Source organism: Alligator sinensis, unplaced genomic scaffold (genome assembly GCF_000455745.1).
Source record: "Alligator sinensis unplaced genomic scaffold, ASM45574v1 scaffold406_1, whole genome shotgun sequence".
NCBI lineage: Eukaryota > Metazoa > Chordata > Crocodylia > Alligatoridae > Alligator > Alligator sinensis.
In genome coordinates, this window is record NW_005842181.1 from 1,999,376 (window position 1) to 2,024,979 (window position 25,604).

Genomic DNA, 25,604 nt, shown 5'->3' on the forward strand with positions numbered 1-25,604 from the left:
ACCCAAAAGCATAGTTTAACTAGCCAATAAAACCTCAATATTTAAACTAACTAAAGAAGACTGAAGCTGCCACAATGAAAATGAGTTTGTCCAGAGTTAAGTGGTATGGTTTTGTTAGTTTTTGACATGCTTTGACATCTGCTGGTTAACAGAAAGATAACTGTCTATCTTCATAATCAAATGTTGAATTATTTAAAACACACAATCAGTCATTGTTGGCTCTTTGCAGGACATCCAAACCAGCTGTTTCACTGTGCTAAATTCACATCGCTACATATTAGACTATGAACGCAACAAAAATATAAGTAAAAAAGAAAAACTTTACAACTATTCGCTGCTGAATCACTCCAATCCTGCATTTGGGACAAACATAAGGAGGAGAATGAGAAAAATAAAGAACTGAGTAAATTATCCATCGGTAACAGCTAACACATTGGCACCATGAAAATTAATGAGAATTTTCCTGCTCATTTGAATGGGAGAAAAATCTGATGTTGGCAGTAGTGCAACTTGCAGTGGGTGAGCAGGGCACTGGCCCTGGGTGCTAGCTAGACAGGGGCACCAGAACAGCACCCCCACCTCCTGTTAATTTTTTCTCCTGGCAGCAGTTCCAGTGTTGCTCTTCCAGTAGCAGCTGGGTGCACACATACCATGCTGCTGCTGTAGGAGCAACAGCTGGAGTGGGTAAATCATGCTGTGGCTGTGGCAACAGCAGCCAAGGACTGCTTTGAGGCCTCAGAGTAGATAAGCAAACCCTGTTTGTTACGCCCCTGAGTATGAGTGTTCTTTTTTTGCTCATCTATTAGGTATGTGATATACTTCTTACAACTGAGAACAACCAAACTTGAAACCATCTAGCTCTGAATATTGCTGTCCTATGTTAACATTTGTTTTCACTGCTCATTTCTTCATTTTCATACTTTGCATCCTTCTTGCTACCCAGTAGAAATGCTGTTGTTGCTTGTTATAAGTAGGGTTACTATACATCCTGGTTTGACTGGGGGAGTCCTGGATACTGTAGGCCATCCCAGTGTCCCATCCAGTTGTTACAAATTGAAACAAAAATCCCATAATTGGCTGCTGCAAGCCGTGGAAGGTGGGCAAGTGTGTGGGGTGCAATCTGGTGGGGAGGCAGTGACATGGTGCACCAGGAAGGCAGGTGGGTAGGTACTGATGCTGCTGTCTGCATGTGCCCAGCCTGGCTCCTCCTGAGCAATGACTGGAGGCAGAGTGGGTGGTGGGTGGGCTGGGTTGGGCACCACTCTAATCTGCCTGCCTTGCTCCCAACACAGCAGCAGCAGCAGCAGCAGTGGTGCCTTCCCACCCGTATGCCTGGATCACCATGCCGCCCCACCTCCCCACCAGACTGCACTCTGCATCCTGCCCACCTGCCTCTGCCTGCAGGGGTGCCATTGAGTGGGGGTGGGATGGGGAAAGACAGTGTCCTGGATTTCCTTAGAAATAATACGGTTACCCTAGTTATAAATAATTTGTGATCAGAAATGTTGAAGGAGAGAACAAGCTTCCAGCAAGATTTTAGTTTCTAATGGTTAGGAAGGAGACCTTTAGGCTGACCTTTTAATTTTTTTTAAAAAAGTGTACACTGCGCAAAGGAGGAGGCTATCAGTAGCTGTAAAAAAGAGGGGCCATGGAAGTTTTGCTGACATGAGGCAGAATTCTAGAGGCTAAGGCAAGTTTTCCATTATATGTTTAAACTTAAATGTTTTTTCAGCCACCAACAGAATGTCTTCCTTTGCTATGGCCTGAGCTCCCAGGAATTTAATGAAAACTTTGACATTTATTTCTAAACTGAGTAAGATAAGGGCCCGTGAGATAGAAAACTGGACCTGAGACAGGCTGTCGAACTCCTTTGTTGCAATTAGAAAGAGAAGAAGCTTACGTATGTGTGCTGCAACCTTCACCAAGCTTTGTGATGTCTCCTGTTTTCATTCCTGAGAGAATTCTGTGTTCTGTTAACCATATTCCCTTATAGTTACTACACAAAACCCTAAAGAAGAAAGCTAATTTGACAGCATACCTGGAACACACTGAATCAAGTTAGCAATCATGGCGCTGAAGTGTGCTCTCATGTCCTTAAGAATTTCAACTTCTTTATCATTTTCAGCCTCCAGCAGCATGCGGGTCAAATCAACATACTCTAAAAACAAGGCTCCAAGGGCTAAGGTATCCCTCTCTAAGGCTCCATTTGTACTAATATAAAGAAAAGTTCAAAATTAATAACACAGGTATAGTTCATTTAGCATGTAGTACATCAAATTACAGACTTAAAGACAATCAGAAGTTTTACAGTAGCATGTCAAAAACATATTCTGTATATTTTCCAATTCCCCAGTGAAGCTACTAAATAAATTACCTAACGGCACACCCAGTGGAAATTCTTCCACTTAAAAATACCATATTATCAATCCTACCTGTCACTTATAACACCAGCATCAGCAAGTAATTCAAAAATTCGCAGTAACTGCAGTCTTAGAAGATCTCGGCGCTCACGGCGTTTCTTATTCTTGGTTTCAAGCAAGAAAAAAATTATTAATACACACCCAGATACTGACATTTAAAAAAAGTCTTTGCAAGCCTGATCAAAGCAGCTATATTCAGTAGTGTGACCAGTGGAGGAGAGATGGAGAGCACCCTGGGCACCAAGTTAGGAAGGACACCAGAATTGCCCCCTACCCCCATGAAGTCCATGCCTCAGCAGCATGTATCCCCAGCAACCCACACTCCCTACCCCACACTCTCCTGCAGGGTTTGTCTCAGGTAGCAGCTCTGCTTGTTACACTACTAGTCATGTTTAAGAAAGGCAGGATATAATAGTTTATATGAGTAATGATGGAATATTACCTCCTAATACTGGTACCCTTACACAACAACATGAGCATAGTTATAGGCATGTTCATATGTGTAATTTTCTTTCTAACAATTCTTGAAGAAACTCTTTGTAGCCAAATAAGTCCTTGAGGGGGAAAAATGGGCAAGAAACTCTTGAAATACTGAAACAATAATATTTAATTATTCAAGTTTTGGTGCCCAAATTGTATTTTTTTAGGTGTTGGGATGTTATGATATTCAGGAATGTGGTCTGTCTCTTAGCTCCTTGAAAGTGAGCATAAGTAGTACAACTGTGTTAATCTGAGGGTATGTCTATACTGGTATAGTTAAAGTAAGACAACGTTCTATCTCCAACAAAGTTAAGGCCTTGCCTATATGGGAATGTCATGTTGCACTAGCTGAAATGACAATATTTATTTGATTCCAAGATGAGATCACCCCAGAATTAACATGAGGGGAAAAGCCCCTCATCTTGGAATTGAGTACGATGCAGTGAGGAGACAGGCAGAAGCTGCAGCTCTGGCCCCAACCCTGGAGCTATCTTACACCTGGAGCCACAGCAGCTGCCTGCCCTCCCCACCTCTGCCTCCACTGGGGCTGGGCCAGGACCAGAGCAAGCATATGCTCTATGTCCTGGGCTGGAGTGGGGATGGAGTCTAAGGTGCTGGAGCAATGCAAGCAATGTGGGGGGGGGGGGGGGGAATGGGGGGGCAGGACAGGAGCAGGGGGCAAGGTGTGGGTGGGGCAAGGGGAAGGGGCCAAGCTTCTTGATCTCCCCCACTGCCTGCCCCACATTGCTTGCTCTCCACTCTCTCCCCCACCAGTGGTCCCCCACCACTGCTTTTCCTGCTGCAGCAGTTCAGGGGACAAATTTAAGACAACCCTCCAATAATCAGATTCTTTACATGGAAAATTATAGCATACAAATTTTTCCACGTATAGAATCTAATTATTGGAGGGTGTTCTTAAATTCAGGGTTTTCTTGGAGTCAAATAAATACATTAAAATATGTTTTAAGCATCTTGTACCTACATCAAGTCTGTTTTCAAAGCAATTTACTTCGCACCTCAGTTGAGCAGTATACCAAAGGGGGGCAACAGAAACACCAGCCTCAGGCACTGGCCCTGGTGGGGAGGGCGGGACACAAAAAGAGCAGCAGTTGCATTGCTGGCTTTGCTACTGCCATGTGAGTGTCAGTGCAACCACTGACACTACCCTGTGAGTGGCTGCTTGGCCAGGGCCCTGAAGCACCCATTTACACCTCTGCCTTAGGTCTCAAAAAGTAAACCTTTCTTCTAGCAAATAATCAAGAGAAATTTGCCTTCCTGAATAATAACTATGATAGTGCAGCTATATTGTATCTGGTACCTGAGCTACTCTGTGTAGTGTACACATGCCTATAGAGCTATGTGCATGAAATGGTTAAAAGGGGAAGTACCATAACATGAAGGTGGAGACAGATTCTGGTTTGCTACAGTTAAATTGGTACATTGAGAGTGAACTAACTACACTGATGTAATATCACCGAGTCAATGTGGCTTTAAGACAACCTACCATCCTTGGTAAAGTCCTATTTATGCAATACATACAAAACATATTTAAATACGGTTGTGAAACATGGTTGTGGCCCAATTGTGTTACAAGATTCTTTTTTATTATCAATGTAAGTGGGTTTCCTAGTTCACAATGAAAAGCTTCCATGTATTTAACTTGTATTTTTTCCAAAAAGTTTATATACTGTATATTTACACAATTATTGAATTATAGAATAAATTCAGTTTTGAATATTGCTTAAAATAGCTGTTATACAGTTATTTAAGATTTTTTTCTAATTAAAAAGTCCAGCTGGACTCTCTTATAGCCAATAGCATGTATTCCTGTATGTCAAAGCATGTATTGTCAAAGAATTATATTTACAACCATTAAATTCATGTTGTTATTTCAGCAAGTACACATTACTTCCACTAACCTCTGGTCTTCTTTCTAGGGCTTCTTTCATTAGTGGATGAAGTTCTTCTACTAATTCCCTAAATAAAAATAAGCAAATAAATATGTAAATACAGTTCTTCGTAATTAAGCTTTTTTCATAAATTTAATTTTCCCTGTAAGGGAGAAAGAGTATTATACTAAGTCTCTTTATAAGGCTGTTATGACATTGTGGAGTAGGCTCATTCTCATCTACCTCTTTGGGCACATATAAAATCATAGAATCCTAGAAAATTAGAGTTCAAAGTGAATTCAGGAGGTCATCTAGTCCAATCCCCAGCTCAAAGCAGGTCCATCCCCAACTAGATCATCCCAGTCAAGGCTTTGTCTAGCTGTCTCTTAAAAACCTCCAAGGATGGAGATTCCACAACCTTTCTGGGAAACCTGTTCCAGTGCCTTATTGCCCTCCTAATAAGAAAGGTTTTTTCCTAGTATCTAATCTAAACTTCCCTTGCTGCAACCTGATGTCCAATCACTGGAGCACATCTTAGGAAGGGCTCTGACAAGGGCTTCCATTTTGCCCCTGCCTGAAACTACAGTTGGGCAGCACTTGCTGTACCCATGGAAGTGGAAGAAAGTGCTAACATAATGGTAGTTTAGATTAAATGTAGCACAGGTAAATTGGAAAACTTCTTAGTCTTTATGAAATACTCACTTACTGGGAAAAGCTTTAACTGCCATTCACCCAGAACTGCCAGTCAATACCCATATCCCAAACATATACTACTAACTCAGTGCTTCTTTTTTCTTTACTGGTCTCTCTTCCTCCAACAAGAATCAGCATCATACTTACTATACAAACAGTCGCATTTTGAAATAATAATAAAAACCCCAAATAATTTTATATTAAAAGTAAAGCATTTGAAAGAAAGGCAAGTAGCCAAGATTTTACAGAAACCTGGGCAGTACCTGAAAACAAGAGAATTTGTTCTTCCAAATCCCAATACAAGTGATTCTGTGATTTCTATGCTTTCAAGTCTCATTAAAGGCACTAGCTGCTTTAACAGGACACCAACAGATGGGGTTCCAATAGCCTAAAATACATTAAGATATCACTAGAATTTACAGTTAGCATTACCCATACTGAAAACAATAAGTGCAGCTATCAAAGCATTAATGAGTGTTTCACTGCTCCCTTCCTGCCTTGCTGGTAATAATTTAAGAGAAAAAGGGCATTTGTATATCAGTACTGTAAACAGGGTGGGGTAAGGGGGTACCATCCCTGAGTGATCATTTAGAGGGAGTGTCAGCATGGCATCTCCCAGTGTATAGTGGCAGCAACAGACTGTGTGCGCAAAGAACTCATGTGGCAGCAACAGTAGCTAGAGTGTGGGGAGCCTGGGTAGTGGCAGCAGCAGCTTGGCAACCCCCACTGCCCCTCTTTGGCATCTCTGCCCAGGGTGCCAAAATAGCTAGTTACACTTCTGTTGTATATTATCCTTATACCTATCTGTGGCTAGGTAGCAGTTATGTATAAGTATGCTGCTATGTAGCATTCTGACTGGATGTCTGTCACATCATATCCCCATCAGCCAAAAGGTTTTCTTTATTTTTGGATATTCATGTAATTCACTGAATTTCTAACTCCAGCAAAACACTCTATTCAATGGAAATGACTGAATTTCTTAAGCTGCTACCCCTCTTGGCTTTAGATTCCAGATTCCCATTCTAGACATGAAATTAAGTCACAGAAATGCACTGTCCATCATGCCTTATTAGTTATGTATGTGTTATAGCAGTCCCTTACCAGAGGAAGTGCACATTAAGCGTAGAATTTCTGTACTGAATATAGACCATTTCAAATATAAACTACCAATATAAAACAGTAAAGTGGTGCAAATTCCACTGCAATTGCCAAATGTTTAATGATGCACACTATGCTATGAAGTTGAAAGTTTTCAGTAATTAATAATAATCCTTTAAAAAAGTCATATATATCAAAATATTCTTCTAGCTGGAATACTTTTATCACTACTATTGGATTTCACATGCAAATGCTGTTTAAAACTTATTTTAAATAATTACAGAATACTTCTTCTCAAGCATGTCATGTTACCTTATTATCGTAGTTCACTGTACCATCTGGAGTGGTAGCCATGATCTCTGGAGTTGAGGCACGCAAGTGTCCAGGGCTCATAATACTGGGTTTTGCCACTCCAAAACAGAGTATAAGATAGTTTCTCCACAGAGTTACATAGTTGTCTCCACTGCTAGCCGTGCTTGTTTTTTTTGCATTTATAGGGATACTGAAATTAAAAAAGGTTGATAAAATCCGTAATAAAATGTTTAAAAAATTGCTGTTTTATATTGGAATTATGGGGCTTCTGTATAATTAAAAAAAAAGCAATGAATGCTGTGTAACCTCAGTTTTACTATTTGATATTATATGGTAGAAAAATCAGTGCAGCTGGTAAGAATAAGTATCGCTACAGTTGAAAGCTACAATAATCAAACCCAGTACTAAAAATTCTGATAACCAATTTGCTGTACTGAGAAACTTATATTAAAATTGGGCTACAGAACTTCTATTACAACCCAAGCCTTTAAAAGCGAAGCTTATGTACAGTGTAGCACTTACTTTGGATCCACAAGAGGCATTATCAGCTGTAGCCGAGTAAAAGCATATGGCCAAGCATAGCTGAGAGCTGTAGGACAATGCTTTGGTAAATTCTCTTGTCTAAGAAAACTGAAGAGACAGAGAACCCATGGATCTTTCACGGACTGTGCAAATATCCAAACATGGGAAGGGCTTTTCACGTCATAATGGCTGTTTACTAGGACTGCATTCCACTCTACCAGCCACTGCAGATCCACGTTGTGTGTTAATGGTATTGCTGTCTGTGGAGAGAGAAATTTCAAAATCACAGTGATAATTATTTATTTCTATGTGTGTGGATTCCAATTGTTGTCCTTATTTTCAAAGTCCTCACACCCTATTACCAACTGACCTAGCATTTCTTGTTTGCTACTGAGAGACTGACGCCTGACCCACAGTGCCAGCCTTCATCACCCACTTGTGATATTTTCTGACCAGCACGTCTGTACTTTCTCCCCAGCTGCACTTCATGCTTGGGAGGAACTCCTCAGAAGGCTATCTCCACATAGCTTTCTCATCTTCCTGCAACTCTTATCTTCCTTCAATTCCTTCCTTAAAACTCTTCATTGCTGAAAAGTCAACAAAATAATGGGCTACTACTATTTCCTGACTACTGTCTATCATGCTGACCAATACTGTCTCATTGTTACCTGCCCTGCCAACTCTAGTGACCCATCTCATTCAGGTTGGGGAACCAAAGGCAGTCAGAAGTGATACTAGCAGTGGAAACTGGCATACCTTAACCATCATATAGACTCAGGAGGATCTTTGATCACTACTATTTTTTACAGCAATAACTCTAAATTAGGACTAGCTATACCAGAAAAAGCAAACTGCATGGTGCCTAGAGAGACAGACCTTGAAGGGACTGCCTTACAGTTATGAGCAGTAAAAAACAACTGGAGAAACAACTGTGCTAACCCACCCTTTATGCACCCCACCACAGAGCACAAGAGGGCATGGAGGCCGTCAATGGACACCATTATTCCAAAAATATTAGTTTCACATCCCAGAGTGCACAATAGAATATGTGTGTACACTTATTGAGTCTAGAGAAGAGAAGCCTGAGAGGAGATTTAATAGCAGCCTTCAACTACCTGAAGGGGGGTTTGAAAGAGGATGGAGCTAGGCTGTTTTCAGTGGTGGCAGATGACAGAACAAGGAGCAATGATCTCAAGTTGCAGCAAGGGAAGTTTACGTTAGATATTAGGAAGATTTTTTTCACTAGGAGGGTAGTAAAACACTGGAACAGGTTACCCAGAGAGTTGGTGGAATCTCTATCCTTGGAGGTTTTTAAGAGTTGGCTAGACAAAGCTTTGGCTGAGATGATCTAGTTGGGGCTGGTCCTGCTTTGAGCAGGGGCTTAGACTAGCTGACTTCCTGAGGTCCCTTCCAACCCTAACTTTCTATGATTTCTATGATTCCAGGAAATAAGAATTTTTAATTTTGGGATTTCTGTGCTTATCCATCCAAGTGATTTCTAAAATTTTACGCTTAAATAAAACACCCGCACCCAGGCTCAGATAGTTTGTGCCAATCACAATTCCAAGCACTTTGGTGCTTATTGTATCCTGTCCTTTCCTATATCTGTCCTTCTACTTTATAAGCACTGTAGGGAAGATGCTGTTCCTTCCTTCATCTGTTGACAGAACTTGGCATATACAAGCTGCTGCTGTATCCCGGTACATAGTTGATTGTGGCTGCTAGGATAAAAAAAGGTAGTGCTATTGCTGACATCTGCTAAAGGCAGACAGACAGTGAGAGGCAGACTGCTGGCTGGTTTAAGGTGTCAGAACTCCATTGAATTGAAAGGGCCAATGACAATTTACACTGCCTGAGTATTTGCCTCTAAGGCTAGGAACAGGCACTGCATTTGTCTTGGGACCAGTTGTGCCTGTGTTTGCCCTGGAACAGAAAAGTACTGGAATTGGCATATACACACACTGCCCTTCCAATCAGGGTTTAGTGAGCAGCTGAATGCACTGTCTCTTCAATAATGTAATCCTAAAACAACTTTGTGATGTCCTGGGACAAACTGTTAGCACTTCTTCTCTTGTGAACCATTTTAGAATTTGTCCCAGGACAACAGATATGAAAGTTTGAATGATCATACTTTGTCCTGAGAGAAAATGTTTTTTCCTAGGAAAAAGCAAAGCCAGTTTATAGCCTAAATTCCATCTTATAACTGGTGGCAAACTGAACTATTATTACAGAAATTATCATTAAACTAACAATTATCATTTCAGTAGTGACTATGCATACACAGAGGCAAAACACATACAAATGCATAACCTGAAGTATTAAAATGTTTTGAGCATAACTATAGTTTTAAGACAATCATGTCTTCTCTTTATCTCTAAGAAGTGGCCCAGGGGTTTTGTTTGCATTTCCAATAGCTTTCTCAGAATATATCGCATGTATTTGTTCAGCACTTATACCTTGCAAACCATTAGCAGCCAGTAATAATAAATAGGTACTTACTGAATCTGAAACTACCACATGAATAAAACTTTCAAGAATAGAAGAACTTAATTGATCCATGACATCAATCATAGGTCTGTCATCATCCTGTATAAATGAAGATAATACTGGTCAATAATTTTCTTTAGCTAATTGATTCATCTCTCTTCTTTCATGACAGAGAACTCTACACAAATCATGTTAAGATTTAGCACTGCTAAAACAATCCCATAAATATACAAGTTGTCTTAATTGATATATTTTCCCTGGCTTTTTTTTGTATTCCTTTTACTGTCACAGTCAAGCCCAGCCTATGGTGCGAAAATAAGTTAATTAGCTACCTTAGTGCATTGTTTACTGAACGGAAGTGTGGATCTGAAAATCCCATACGACTTGCCACATACGTTATCAAAGGACCAAAAAACTAATTTACTGTTTATTAAAGCATTCCTTTGCTATGAACACACATATTTGTGTTCTCAGGCATTTAGATGGCTTACTGTGTTGAGGCCGCCAGCACACAACATGACTTTCTCTTATTTTGTATCCACAAAAAAAAAAAAGGATTTAGATTTCTTTACTATACAAGGAAAATGTTATGTGGATAAAGTTAAATGTTTCTTGTACTACTATTTCTTGTATGGAATGACATATTGTAGTAGTGAATTTCATTTTCTTTAGTAGTAAATGGTGATGATGCCAGAATCTGATGGAGTAAGCCCTCTGCTTATGAAAGTTTATTTTATACATCTCTGAGTATGCCTGTAAGATGCAACTCCACCCTGCCTTTTGCCTGATTTCACAGGAACATGGCTAATTACCTCTCTGTCAGAATAATTTGCCATGCTAAAGGAATGATTTTACACTATAACTTTTACATGTACCTTGTATCACAATGAAAAAAACCTTAAAAGACCATTGGATATACCACCACAAAAATGTCCACATCTTACATAATATAATTGTTGTTTGTATTCATCATCTACTAAATTCCCAAGTTCTGCAGTGCTCAGACAAATGAAAATGACAAATTCCCAAAAGGCCAAATGGTTTTATTTATATGACATGACCCACTGCATTGTTTACATTAAGATAAAACCTTGGTAATTTTAGTTTAGAGCATTATCTCTGGAAAATCTTTTTTACAGAACAGGAAAACCATACCTCTGCCTGGCCAAGTGCAAGAAATAAAGCCCGGATTTCTCGGAGAATCAAAACTGCTAGTTTACGTGTAGCAACCTGGAAACTACAAAGTAAGACGAGTGCAAACCCTTCGACAGCATGCAGTACATTGGAGTAAGGACTTCTTTCAGACTGTATTCTATGGCTGGATCCATTTGGTATCAACTGTAAAACAATGAGAGGAAAATAATGAGGATGAGGTTGAGTGCAAAAGAAGTTACTGAAAAATATCCAGTTTGATCAGGACACACGTGAATGAAAAAAGACAGGCCACGACTATTTATGTTAATGTTAGCCAGGGGGAAGAAGAGCGACACTGACCTACACCCCTCAAATTACCAGGTATTAATTGGATCCAGTACAGGGTTAAACAACCTCATGCCATACAAAAAGGAATTAGGACTGGCTCTTTTAGCAACCCCCTTAATTCCCCACTTAATTCCTGCTTGATTCAACCCACTCCTAAACTGTCCCATCTTCTCCCTGAAAAGGAAGATAAAAATGTATGGCAAGTACTTAGTCTGCAAAGGCTTAACATTCATTTTTGGCCCTGGTTAAAAGGTCCGCCTGTCCTTCTTGAGTCTTCACTGAATCCTAGGAAGAGACCCTCTGAATCCCCTTAACTGCACTGAATGCTAACATTATAAAGCAACAGCATTTTAAACATTTTCATTTATTTAAAAATACGACTGCTTTTATTAATTCTCCCAACCTACCTACTTCGCAGGTTACTTAATTCACACTGTGCTTGCCCAGAGGAAAAAAATCTTCTGCGCCCCAAAATATAGTTGGGTCAAGGCAAGCATGCCTGGAAACCCGGATCTGACAACTAAAGCACCTGGAGGGCTAGGCAGATAGGGCAGCTTTCATTTGGAAGAAAGCTGCTGTATGTCTACAAATGTTTACGTATGCAGAGAGAGGAGATATGAGAAACAATCAGCTTTTTCATTGTTGTTTGAATTGGCCAAAGAGGTGGCTAAGGGAATGGAAGATCTGTTCCATTCTCCCCAGCCTCAGCTGCCTTTGCTCAAACAAGATCCCCTTGTTTATACTAGGCAGAAGAGAAGCCAAGCAGGTGGGGCTGGCGCTTCAGGCACACTACTCCCATCAACCTGCCTGATCAAAGATCCCTTCCTCATGAAGGCAGAAAAGGGATTACTATATGCAGCACAATCTACAATAATAGTTCTAAAAAACTAACTGTGGTGCTAGTGTGGAGAAGGTGACGTGAAATTGCTTATTTAGTATCTAAAACTATTTGTCATTCTATTTTTGTGTTGTTTATTGATCTTGAAAAGAATTGTCTTTTCCCCAGACTTCAAATTTTTTCTGACATTTCATAGGAATACATGCCCCATATTCATACAGAAACATTTGAGCAAAATAAAGAGTATGATACAGTGAGATGCATATTGGAAAGAATGATTACATTGTTTACATTTGGACAGATTTTTAGGAAACATAAACAGGAAAATTCACAGAAATAATCGTGAAAAGCAACATATTGTTCAGTTTCTTGTTCATTTGATTTTCAAAGCGAGTTAAACACTGGGTGCCTATACACATGCTCAGGGGTGAGGAAGGGCCATTTTAATTAAAACAGTTACCTGACAGCTGCTGTAATTAAAATGGCTCACTGTCACATGTATTAAGTCCTCCATGTTTTAAAATGGCTGCAAGGGCATTTTAACTAAAGCTTATTCAATGAGTTTCAAAGTGCCCCGTGGCCATTTTAAAATGTGGGGGGCTTAATACACATGATGGTCAGGTGATGCTGGTATAATTAGAACACAGAGCAGAACCAGTTAATTGAGTCTGTTCTGAAATATTCTAATTGGAATGCAAACCAGCATGTCTACGGGCAGCAACTGTCTCTAAAATTAGGCCCTTTAAAAGTGTTTCATGTTGGGCACCAAAAATGCTGATACAAAATCACATTTGAAAATCTTGGTCATAAAATCTTACTTATCCAACTGAATGGGAGAATAGGACATTATTTGGATAAATGGGAATTCAGATAAAACGGGTAAATTTTTTATGTGTACATTGTGAGAAACAATATAAGTCCAATAACATCTTTGTATATGTAGGACTATACTGTAGCTTACAAAAGTAGTTAAATAGAAAACAGTTTATCCCCTATGATCATGCTAACAGTACAGTATCTGTACCTACAGTTATGTGATAGACTAATACTTTGGAAGAGTTTACATGGATGTTCAGTTTATGAAGGTGTCACATTTTAGAAAGTTTGAAGTGAATCACAGAAACTTTCTGTTTATTTTTTAGCATTATGTGTAAGTTTCAGGTATTGGGGAAGTCTCTCTGTCCCATGTACTCTCATACTTCACTTTATATTATTTTTTGTAAGAAGTTTTTTTCTTGATGCAGCCTGTATGTATTTTTGTATATTCAGCAAGAATGTATTTTTCTTGACTCAACCTGAAGAAAAGAAGGCTGAGAGGAGAGCTGGTAGCAGCTTACCACTACACTAGGGAAATACATCAAGGGTTCACTGAGCAACAGTTCACCAGGGCACCCGAGGGGAAAACCAGGAGTAATGACCACAAACTCCTGGAAGACTGATTCAGGCTGAACATTAGGAAAAACTTCTTCACAATCAGGGTGTCCAGACTGTGGAATAAGCTCCCTCCACAGGTGGTGCAATCGCCTACCCTGGAAATCTTCAAGAGGAGACTAGATAGTCACCTTGCTGTGGTCACCTGACTCCCAGTTATCTTTCCTGCTTGGTGCAGGGGGCTGGACCCGATAATCTTCCAAGGTCCCTTCCAGCCTTACAATCTATGAATCTATGAAAGTCTGTTCTGGTTTGACATGCATTCTGCCATGTTGTTCCCCTCATGTAACATCTCCTCCCATAATAATATCTCCCACAATGACGTCAACTGTAACAGCTGTCCACAGGTGACAACAGAACTAATTATAAAAAAAAATTAACAGCAGTGAACCCTGGGGTTACAATCTGGATAGATAAGGCATACATAAAACACAACAATTAGTGTCATAAATTAGCAAAAACTGGAGTGCAGTTTTGTTTGTGCATTTATACCTCTGAGGATCTGTTTTTTGCTTGTTCAGAGGTTTTTCCTGGAGTGTGTATTACAAGCTTCCACTGTGTAAGCAACTGTAGCAGCAATTTTAGGGAAGTATCAAGGAGAGTATGATGCATATCATTCACTTCACGTAGCAGGAAATTAGTAAATCCAAAGAGTACATCTTCCCGCCAGTCAACAAAGTCAACAAGTAGACCCTGAAGAGAATTTTGTGCAATGTGCCGAAGTTCATCGTCCATATGGATAGAGAGCCTTTGTGTAAAAATAAAATATAAAAAATACAAGCCCCATCAATAGTGATAATAAGCAAAGTAAATTAATATTAATAGAAACACATGAAAGTGAATATAATAATTCTTATTATACCATTTCTTGAATATATCTGTGGATTCAAAATAAAAGCTTACTCTGGTCACAGTTACCATGTTAGTACAGAGTAGTCATATGAACATTTTATTTTTGTACTTACAAACATATTGCAAGATTAAATATGGCATCTTTGCAATCTCCCAGAACAAAAATAGTGTTGGCTTGTTTGCTTGCAAAATCAAAAATGTTTCAGGTTAATACATACATCTCATGCTTTCTATTTTATCTTGGGTATATAAAAACAAACACAAATGAAACAAAACTCCCAAGGGCTTGTATAACAATTAAAATTAAATTTCAGTCAAGGAACAGAAAAAAATTATTGAGAGTATATCTTTACATGAAGTTAAACACATGAACTTGAACACTGCCTCATACGACTTCTCTGTAATAAAAAGGGAAAAGTCTAGGGAAAAGCTAAAAGAATGCAATGGACCAAGTTCTGTTTGTCTGGAATTATACGATTAACTGGAATTTAGAACAAAAGTTGTCCTGCTGTCTGAAAAAGTGAAATTAAATTACTCCAACCAGATCGCTGTAATACAATTTTTCACAATCAAATCAGAGACTGCTTTACTCTGTCAAAGAATAGGTTGACCATCATAGAACTTCACCAACAGAGATTGTTGTGCTTTAGGATCCACAGGAATTCATATACAAATTGGGTATTGCTATATTTATCTTGCACCTAACTAAGGCAATTTTTTTCTCTTCTCCTTTGGACACCAAAAATAATAAAAATAGGCTATAAACTGAAATTATGTTAAATTCATCCATGCAATAATTATTAGGCACTGAAATATGGTGGTAACTGAAAACAAGAAACAAACTATAATTGTCTCTAAGGCCAAGTTACTGTACAAAGGCACTGGAAAATTTTATCAAAGGAAATGGAAGTTAAACTTAGCTTAAGACAGAAATTCTGCAATATTATGTTAGCAGAGTCAGTACAATGGATATAAATCAGCTGAGCTAAGTGGGCTTTGTGGAAAATTTCTCCATAATTCTCAGGAATAAGACTTTATCGGTAATTAATTTGGCTTAGTAAAGCAGCTCTTTGCCAAAGGGAAAATCATGAGATGTCAAGAAGATATGCAGACATGTCAGATGTTGGAGGTAATACCTCTTTTAGTTTCTAACAATTCTTCCTGATAAAAAAAAAATCCAAGATTCAGTGCAAGTAAAAGCTCATTTGTTTGCACTTCAGTCCCTTAAGTTTAAAACCTATCTTGGGAATTTGTAATGAATATATTCAGTGGGCAGCAAAGGGTCAAAAGCCAGAGTGTAAGCTTGGCATCTGCTTTACTGCTAGTAATTTGAATACAGCTGTCTTGGAAGAAAACCTAGCTGTTGATTTACAGATTCTTTCTGGAAACTGCCAAAAGACACATCTGTTGTTAGGATGAAAATTCAAACCAAACTGTGAGTAAAATAATCTATTAGCCCAAAGATGCTGTTTCATCTCAAGTAAGGAGGAAATGTTAACAGCTTTCTGTCCAAACATCCAAACTCAACCAAGTCCCTATTAAAGGGGCTTGAGGACTCAACTTGCTTTTTTTCAAAAGGATTACCATTAGATGTGATCGAAGCCCCGTAATCCTAAATTCAGCTAATTGAAAAATTTTAGTCACAAAATTTAGTGAATTCAGAATTTTAAAGGATTTAACATTGTAATAAGTATTGTGAAGTATTTGCAGAAATGAAAAGCCTAAGCTTCTGCAACGTATGTGGGATCAAATCATAGAAAATTAGGGTTGGAAGGGACCTGAAGAGGTCATCTAGTCCAACATCCTGCTTAAAGCAGGACCAGCCCCAGCTAGATCATCCCAGTCAAGGTTTTGTCTAGCCAGGTCTTAAAAACCTCCAAGGATGGAGATTCTACCATCTATCTGGGTAACCTGCTCCAGTGCTTTACTACTGTCCTAGTGAGAAAGTTTTTCCAAATATCTAACCTAAACTTCCTTGCTGCAGCTTGAGACCATTGCTCCTTGCTGTCATCTGCTACCACTGAGAACAGTCTAGCTCCATCCGCTTTGGAAACCCCCTTCAGGTAGTTGAAGGCTGTGATGAAATCCCCCCTCAGTCTTCTCTTCTCCAGACTAAATAAGCCCAGTTCCCTCAGTCTCTTTTTAGAAGTCATGTGCCCCAGGCCCCTAATCATTTTCATTGCCTTCCGCTGGACTCTCTCCAATTTGTCTACATCCTATCTGTAGTGGAGGGGGGGAGGCCAAAACTGCACACAGTACTCCAGATATGGCCTGTCTAGTGCTGAATAAAGGAGAATAATAATTTTCCTTGATCTGCTGGCAGTGCTCCTACTAATGCAGCCCCGTATGCTGTTAGTCTTCTGGCCAACAAGAGCACACTGTTGGCTTATATTCAGCTTCTTGTCCATTGTAACCCCCAGGTCCTTTTCTGCAGAGCTGCTGCTTAGCGATTTAGTCCCCAGCCTGTATTGGTACACGTGATTGTTCCATCCTAAGTGCAGGACTTTGCACTAGTCCTTCATGAGACTTCTTTTGGTCCAATCCTCCAATTTCCAGGGTCTCTCTGAATCCTAGTCCTATCCTCCAACTTATCTACAAATCCACGTAGCCTGATATCATCTACAAACTTGGTATACTCCACCCAATCTTCCAGATCATTGTTGAAGATATTGAACAAAGCTGGATGTAAAACTGACTCCTGGGGCACCCCACTTGTTACTATTTGCCAGCTAGACATTGAGACACTGATTACTACCCTCTGAGCCTGATGATCCAGCCAGTTTTCTATCCACCTTACAGTCCATTCATCCAACCCATAAATTTGCTTACAAATTGGCTGGAGAGCCGCACCCCGAGAGTGGTGGTGGACAGGTAATTTTCGACTTGGAGAGATGTGGGCAGTGGGGCCCCCCAGGGCTCAGTCCTCGGGCCTGCACTGTTTAACATCTTCATCAGCAACCTGGACGAGGGGGTGAAAAGCACCTTGTTCAAATTCACAGATGACACTAAGATGTGGGGAGAGGTGGGCACGCTAGAAGGGAGGGACAGGCTACAACTAGATCTAGACAGGTTATAGGGGTGGGTGGTGAGAACAGGATGGGATTCAATACTGACAAATGCAAGGTCCTGTACCTAGGGAGAAAGAACCAGCAGCATACCTACAAGCTGGGGAACTCCCTTCTTGTGAGCACAGAGGCAGAAAAGGATCTTGGTGTCATTACTGATTCCAAAATGAACATGGGCCGCCAATGTGAGGATGTGGTCGGTAAGGCTAACCGCACCTTGTCATGCATCCACAGATGCATCACAAGCAGGTTCAAGGAAGTGATCCTCCCCCTCTATGCGACACTAGTCAGGCCGCAGTTGGAGTACTGCGTCCAGTTCTGGGCATCGCACTTCAGGAGGGATGTGGACAGCATTGAGAGGGTCTAGAGGAGGGCCACTCGCATGATCAGGGGGCAGCAGGACAGGCCCTATAAGGAGAGGTTACGGGACCTGAGCCACAAGAGAATGCTGAGAGGGGATCTGGTGGCCATCTATAAACTTACCAGGAGGCACCAGCGGGGAATGGGAGAGTCCCTGTTCTCCCAAGCACTACCAGGAGTAACTAGGAATAACGGCCACAAGTTGACTGAGAGTAGGTTCAGGCTAGACATCAGGAAGCACTACTTCACTGTCAGGAAGGCTAGAATCTGGAACCAGCTTTCAAGGGAAGTGGTGCTTGCTCCTACCCTAGGGGTCTTCAAAAGGAGGCTAGATAATCACCTAGCCAGGGTCGTTTGACCCCAGCATTCTTTCCTGCCATGGCAGGGGGTCGGACTTGATGATCTGCTCAGGTCCCTTCCAACCCTACCAACTATGAAACTAAGAATGCTGTGGGAGACTGTATTAAAAGCCTTACTAAAGTCAAAGCATCACATCCACTGGTCTCCCCACATCCACAGAGCCAGTCATCTCATGATGGAAGACGATCAGGTTGGTCAGGCCTGACTTGCCCTTGGTGAATCCATGCTGACTGTTCCTAATCACCTTCTTCTACTCCAAGTGCTTAGAAATGCATTCTTTGAAGACCTGCTCCATGATTTTTCCAGGGACTGAGGTGAGGCTGACTGGTCTGCAGTTCCCTGGATCCTCCTTCTTCCCTTTCTTAAAGATGGGTGCTATATTTGCTCTTTTCCAGTCATCTGGGACCTCTCCCAATCCTCACAAGTTTTCAAAGATAGTGGCCAGCGGCTCTGCAGTTACATTAGCCAACTCCCTCAGCACCCTCGGGTGCATCTCATCTGACCTCATGGACTTGTACACATCCAGCTTTTCTAAATAGTCCCTAACATGTTTTCTCACCACTGTTGGCTGCATACCTCTTCCCCCAACTGTGCTGCCAGGTGCAGTAGCCTAGGAGCTGACCTTGCCTGCGAAGACTGATATAAAAAAGGCATTGGGTACTTCAGCCTTTTCCACATCATCTGCCACCAGGTTGTTTTCTCCATTTAGTGAGGGACCCATTCTTTCCTTCATCTTCCTCTTATTGCTGACATGCTTGTAGAAACCCTTCCTGTTACCCTTCATGTCCCTTGCTAGCTGCAATTCCAATTGTGCTTTGGCCTTTCTGATTTCATCCCTGCATGGCTGAGCAATACTCTTATACTCCTCCCTAGTCATTTGTCCAAGTTTCCACTTCTTGTAAGCTTCCTTTTTGTGTTTTAGTTCATTGAAGAGTCCCTGCTAAGCCATGTTAGTTTTCTGCCATGCTTCCTGTGTCCTCAATAAGGTTTCTGTAAAGTAAAACCAGCTTTCCTTTAAAGTAAAACCAGACTCATTTCCCCCTCAAACTGGCCTCCCAAGGGGTGTGTCCATCAGCTCCCTGGGTGAGTCAAAGTCTGCTTTTCTGATGTCCAGGGTCCTTACTCTGCTGCTCTCCTTCCTTTCTTTCCTCAGGATCCTGAACTCAAACATTTCCTGGTTGCTGCTGCCCAAGTTGCTGTCCACTTCTATATCCGCCTCCAGTTATTCTGTTTGTGAGCAGGTGGTCGAGGAGAACATGGTTTCTCGTTGGCCTCTCCAATACTTGCACCAGGAAGTTGTCCCCAGCACTCTCCAAAAACTTCCTGGATTGCCAGTGCACTGCTGTATTGCTCTCTCAGCCGCTGTCAAGGTGATTGAAGTCCGCCATGAGAACCAGGGTCTATGATCTGGAAACTTCTAGTACTATTTGAAGAAAGCCTCATACACCTCATCCTTCTAGTCTGGTTTTCTATAGCAGATACCCACCACAGCATCACCCTTGTTGCTCTCATGTGGCTGTATGAGGAAAAAAGGCCATATTTGAGATGGAGCTCAGACAACTAATTATTTTACAGTGCATATGGTTAATACTGATAAAGGTGAAAAGGCAGCTCTATGTGAGGAAGATGGAGATCCATTCGAGTATCTCTCTAAGATAATGCCATTGTCCCTCATATTGAACTTAGAGCAGAAATACTCTCCTCACTTCTAGTACAGGTTTCCCTCACTTTATGCTGTACATGTGTTCCTGGAAAATGGTGCATAACTTAACTTCGCATAAAAGAAACACACTTTACAATGTAACAAATAGGAATATGTTCCAAGACCTTGACTGTACTGACCTCCAGACCCATTTTTACCACTTTTACAAGAGAATTTTGGTCCTCAGCAACAGCAGACAGTACACACAAGCACAGGGTAGTATCATAATGGGGATAGCAACTACAGAAACACGTCAGACAACGAGTGAGGAGCACAATCCACACAGGAGACTATATTTTGGTGCATATCACTCCCACAATGCACTGCACAAAGCAGCGGGCTTCCACCACACTGATCGCATAAAAGTGAATTTACCTTACATATAATTGTCATAAGAGCAAATTCGCACGTACAGAACCTGCATAAAGCAAGGGAAACCTGTACTGGTTAGGTGACTTCCCCCATATATAAGTTACTGGAGGGTAGTTGGAATATGACACAACAAGGTAAATTACAGCACTGTGTAACAGGATGCAGTGCTGATGCAATGTTAAAGACAGCTGCACACTGTAAGTCTGAGGTATGTATTGCAAAACTGTTTAACCACAATTAAATTTTAGTACTACATGGCTGGTATGAAATATCATTAACATTTAAATTCTGGGCACATTAAGAGTAAATGCATTGCTTACGTGATATCACAGGATAATCAAGAGTGCAGGCCTAAATGCAAGGAAACTGAGACAGTGTTCAGTCAGTTTCCTTCCTATTCCCTTATTTGTCCTGTGGACCACAGTAATTCTAATTCCGATGTTTACTATGTCTCTTAAGAACACTGAAGAGCAATGAAAAGAATTTGCTTCCTACTTTATCAATCCTACCCATAAGGCCCTCTGTTGCTGCACCATATTTATGGCCAATAAAGGCTGGATGAGACTGCCTATGTAAACCATGAATAATTCTTCTTACCTATAGGAGTCAATACAGAGAAATTCAACACATACCAGCCTGGAGGGGATTACCCTAACATATGGGCAATTCATCACTGGAGGAGAACCAACATAAATGTCCTTACATCACTTATCTCAATTTTAACTGTTGGTGCAGTGGAATATGGTCTGGCAACAGAAGACATGACAAGGACATCCAAGCATCACACCTATTCTCAACTGTATTTTCGGCCCTTGTAGCTGTCTGCAATTCACCATAGGTCTAAGCAACTGTCTGACTGTTTTAAGTCAGCACAGGGATTCAGCCCTGCAACAGACAAGACCAAATGCTTCTGCAAATGATCCCCCACCTTGACGTCTATGTACACAGTTTAAATACACCTCATGATGGTGCCCACATTGCTTTGTCACTGTTATCTGATAATACCGACATATTACTGGGGTCCTTGAGATTTGCTTTCCCAATATAATCAGTAATAATTCCATTTTAACAGGGTGTCTAAAAGATATATTTTAAAAACATTTAGCAGTGGTACTTTGATACCAGAATGGAGATTTAATAGCAGAGTGTTCTATGCTGAAAATTCTCACCTATCATTATGGCTTTTCATAAGTGTTGTACAACTGAATCTTTATGTGCCCCTACTATATCATTGCTATTAAATCCATGAGCCTACTTCCATTTTGTAGGTTCTGAATCATAATCCACCTCTTTCATGACAATGACATTGTTTTCATGCAGATCAGAAGGGTCCTAGCTCAGGAGTATGACAGATTCAAACCCCCCTACCTCTCTGTTTTTTGCTTTTTTTAATTTAAAAATATTTATGATCTAGTAGTAAGAAGATAAAGTTCAAACACACCAAGCCTGCCACATTATGTTTTGCTAGGCAGATGTGTAAAATATATAATCCCAATCTGGAATTTTTAACTGTTTGTTTTCTCATTATGCCAGATATAGATCTTCTCTTTTTGTAGCATGCTGCTATCATAAAAGTACAGCAAAAGCTCTGTTATCTGGCACCCATGGGGAATGGGGGTGCCGGATAACCAAATATGCCAGTTACCTGAGAGACATCTTTGCCTGGTCAGGCAAAGACACCCCTCCCGCTGCATCTGGTGCATCAGTGTGCCGGGGGACAGGCACTGTGCTGCCCCTCCTGCCCCTCCCCTGGCGTCAGTGTGCTGGGGGACAGGGAGGGGGGCCCCGTACAGGCTGCTTTGCCCCGGGTCGTGGCCCAAAGTGGGACTCGGTGAAACTGGAAGTCCCACTTCCAGTTTTGCTTTTGCCGTGTCGACCACTGTTGACCAGCATGCCGGTTAATAGAGCATGCCATTTAAGGCAGTGCCAGATAACGTGGCTTTTACTGTAGTAAGAATTAAATACACATCACATTACAAAAAGGTGTTTGTTTTCAACGTGCTGTCTGAAAGAGTGAATGTACTAGTCCACAACGTAAAAAAACATTTCTAAAGAGGACATTTACTTCTGCATTAGAGGTTTGTAGGTATGAATGCAATCTTACATACTGCTATTCACATCTATTGTGGCATAAGCTTCAATTACACATCATTTTACCTTATATATGTGATTCTGCCTAAGAAATAATTACACAGACTGAAACTCAGTCTTATTCAATTCCTGCAGATATTCTTTTAAGCATTTACACAACCTACCTTGCCAGTAAATCGATCAGCTCAAGTTTTGACATTCCATCAGGAAGCAATCGAGGAATAGCAGCAACACATGTTCTGAAAAGATCAATTTTTGGTTTTCTTTCACCCCTGAAAGTTTGAAACAGAGTTTAAAGACCAGTAAATGTTGACTGAATATAAAACAACTATGAAAGCCAAAATAATAAAGAGCCAGATCTTAAGCCTCAAGATGGCACTGACCTGGAAGAACCCCATGCTGTTCAGGGAGAACCTAAACATGAGGGTGAAGCACAGTGAAAGGGACTGGTGTGGCCACTGGCCAGAACACTTTTGTTGATCCACAGTTGATATTACAGCTTTGGTAGTTATTACCAGCTGGAACAAATTATAATGAACTAAGGCTGCTTTAACTTGGCTAAAGGCCAAAATGCTTTCTGGTAGTCCAGGGAACTGAGAAAGTACAAAGTTCAGTCCAAACCAAGGACTGGGTTCCAAATCTTTAAATTTCCTAAGGGAGGGTTAGGTTACAACAACTGAGAACCTTCATTACAGATACTGTCACAGGATCAGTTCCTTCTTGTATTGCTTCCTGTGCTCTTTACAAATGGTTTTTTTTTCTGAGAATGTAGAAAGAGAAGAAATCCATCAGATAGTCTCCCAAAGAAGGCTAATTTGACTCAACTGCCCTATTATTTGGCTAGCTAGCCTCAATAATCCATATAGATAAGATCATCAAAGTGCAGTATTAGAGGTTGCACAGTCTTTCAGATAACATTACAAAATTACAGTAAGTAATTTTCACGTAACATTACTGTATTACAGTAGTCCCTAAGGCCCGAAACATGTTGAGGGCCTCGTTGTACCAGGTGTTCTACACCAGTAGGAGACAGCTCCTGCCTTGAAACACTGACAATCTAAATAGTATAAACATAGGGTGGGAAAGGAAAGAGCGGCTCAGTGAAGTGATCAGACTTGCCCAAGTCCATACCACAGTTTAGTGACAGTGCAGAGAACAGAATGCAGACCTCCTCAGTTCCAGTTCAGTGTCTAGCCCATTAGATCACTCTTTCTAAATTATACAGGGAATTACATATGAATATACAGTTCTCCTGGTAAGGAGCTGATGGCATGAATTGAATACATCTCAAAAAAGACTGAAGTGAGGCTAAAGAATATCATCATCTTAATAAGTAACAGGTATAGAAAGGGCACAGAAAGTACTGATTCTTCTTATAATGGGACTATTCAAATTGAAAGAGAGCTTTGTGGCCCTACTTCAATGTCCTATTTCTCAGCACATTTTAAAAAATTTATCAGCTTGAATCTGAATGGTGTTAAAAAAACTACCATGCTTAAGTGAATTTTTAATATATTCAGCTTCCAATATATGGTTTGTTGAAATTAGTTTTCATAATGAATTATTTCATACTTATCTCTACCTTACTCAAAGTGTACCATAACTTTAAAGTATATACGACTGAAGACAGATTTTCATTATCAAAGAGATTTAAATATACTTGGAAGAGACATCTCTATACTATGATTCTCATCTGAGAATTACACTATAACTAAATCTTTGTGATCTATACAAGTATTTCATTAATAATGAAGTAAAGAAATATTAAAACTACAGTAGTTTGCTTAGCAGTTGCCTGTCACCGCTGGGATTAGTTTCATATCTGCTTGAAAACAGATAAGCCGTGCTGGCTCACATATGCAGATGAATTCTGCAGAGATCCTTATGCAAATCCTACATTAAAAACTTAACCAGTATACAATTCTTTAGTGCTAGTCACTATGAAGGGTAATCAGTACATGCAATTATTATGAAGAGATGAAAATAACAGCTCAGATAAAACCATGTAAAGTAACAATCCTAGAAGAAAACTTTATGGGCACATCCATACATGCAAGCACATGCACTTGCAGCAGCTCAAATAGAAACGGTGCAAATTTGAGCCGGGGCTTTTTGCCTCGGTGCATGTGCCCAGACACGCACTTTGGTGTAGGGCAAATTGTGGCACTTGGGGCAAAATAACCCTCCCGGATCCGCAGCCAGGGGGAGCTAGAGCCTGGGGTCAGCTCAGCAGTATAAAAAGCTGCCCTGTCCTGGCCCCATCAGTACAAAAAGCTGCCCTGGCAAGCAGCTGAGGGTTACTCACTCTCAGGAGCTTCTGGGGCCCAGCCAGTTGGTACCTGGGGACAGTACCCCTTGTGCCAGCTGAACTGCTGAAGGAGCCCTGAGAGTTTCCTGCACCCTCTACCCACTGCAGCAGTCTGGCAGCGGGGGCTGCTGCCTGGGTGTGACCTGCTGCCACCTGCCAGACCCAGATAGGGACTGCACAGTGAGTAGAGGCATCTGCTTCTCTGGGCCAGCTGCCAGTGGGCTGTGGCTGCAGAGTTGGCCTTTGTACGGCATTGCTACCATGTGTGCCCCTGCCTAGCCAACTGGGCAGCTATTGCCTGGAAGATGTTCCCAGTGTGGTGGCCTGCTTTGAACTGTCAAAGCATGTCGTCTTGGCCCTAATTGGGTGGCTGTGGAGGGATGTGGGGGGCCGTGGGGTGTTTGGGTAGGTGAGGGTGGATTGTGGAGGGACTGAGCAGGGGCGCTGCTCAGGAGGCGTGGGTCCCCTGCCCCCTGCAGGGTGCAGCCCCCTGCACAGCTCACAGACAATCCCCCACAGGGCTTTAGCCCCCTCACAGGGGCCACAGCCCCCCACAGGGTTCACAGCCTCCCCCACAGGGACCGCAGCCCCCCAACAGGGGCCATTTGGCCCCCGCAGGGGCTACCACCCCCCTTGCAGGCCCACATGCCCCACCCCACTTGCTCTCCCAGCCCCCCCAGATTGCTTCCCTGCCTGGCCCCATCCCATGCCAGCTCCTGCAGGACCCCCAATGGCTGCCCCACCCAGCTCCAGCCTCCTGGCACTTCAAAAAAAAAAAAAAGAAAAGAAAAGACAAAAAAAAAAGCCTTGCACTCACCGGCGGTAGCAGGGGGTGGGGGGGC

The 25,604-nt window shown here is 41.3% G+C and overlaps 1 protein-coding gene across 7 annotated transcripts in view; it reads right to left on the reverse strand.

Annotated features, from left to right (window-relative positions):
* Nucleotides 1-25,604, reverse strand: part of LOC102383623 (protein furry homolog) — a 214,234-nt gene that overhangs the window by 138,885 nt on the left and 49,745 nt on the right. For all 7 annotated transcript variants that reach the window (XR_003094661.1, XR_003094660.1, XM_025207103.1 and 4 more), the window contains exons 14-23: nucleotides 22,619-22,726; nucleotides 14,145-14,400; nucleotides 11,057-11,239; nucleotides 9,914-10,000; nucleotides 7,415-7,674; nucleotides 6,893-7,082; nucleotides 5,746-5,870; nucleotides 4,820-4,877; nucleotides 2,433-2,524; nucleotides 2,039-2,211 (exon numbers count right to left, since the gene is read on the reverse strand). Coding sequence is in view for 5 of the 7 variants with exons in the window: in XM_025207103.1 (XP_025062888.1) it covers nucleotides 2,039-2,211; nucleotides 2,433-2,524; nucleotides 4,820-4,877; nucleotides 5,746-5,870; nucleotides 6,893-7,082; nucleotides 7,415-7,674; nucleotides 9,914-10,000; nucleotides 11,057-11,239; nucleotides 14,145-14,400; nucleotides 22,619-22,726 (1,532 nt within the window). In the remaining 2 variants the exon portion in view is untranslated. The remainder of the gene's footprint in view (nucleotides 1-2,038; nucleotides 2,212-2,432; nucleotides 2,525-4,819; nucleotides 4,878-5,745; nucleotides 5,871-6,892; nucleotides 7,083-7,414; nucleotides 7,675-9,913; nucleotides 10,001-11,056; nucleotides 11,240-14,144; nucleotides 14,401-22,618; nucleotides 22,727-25,604) is intronic.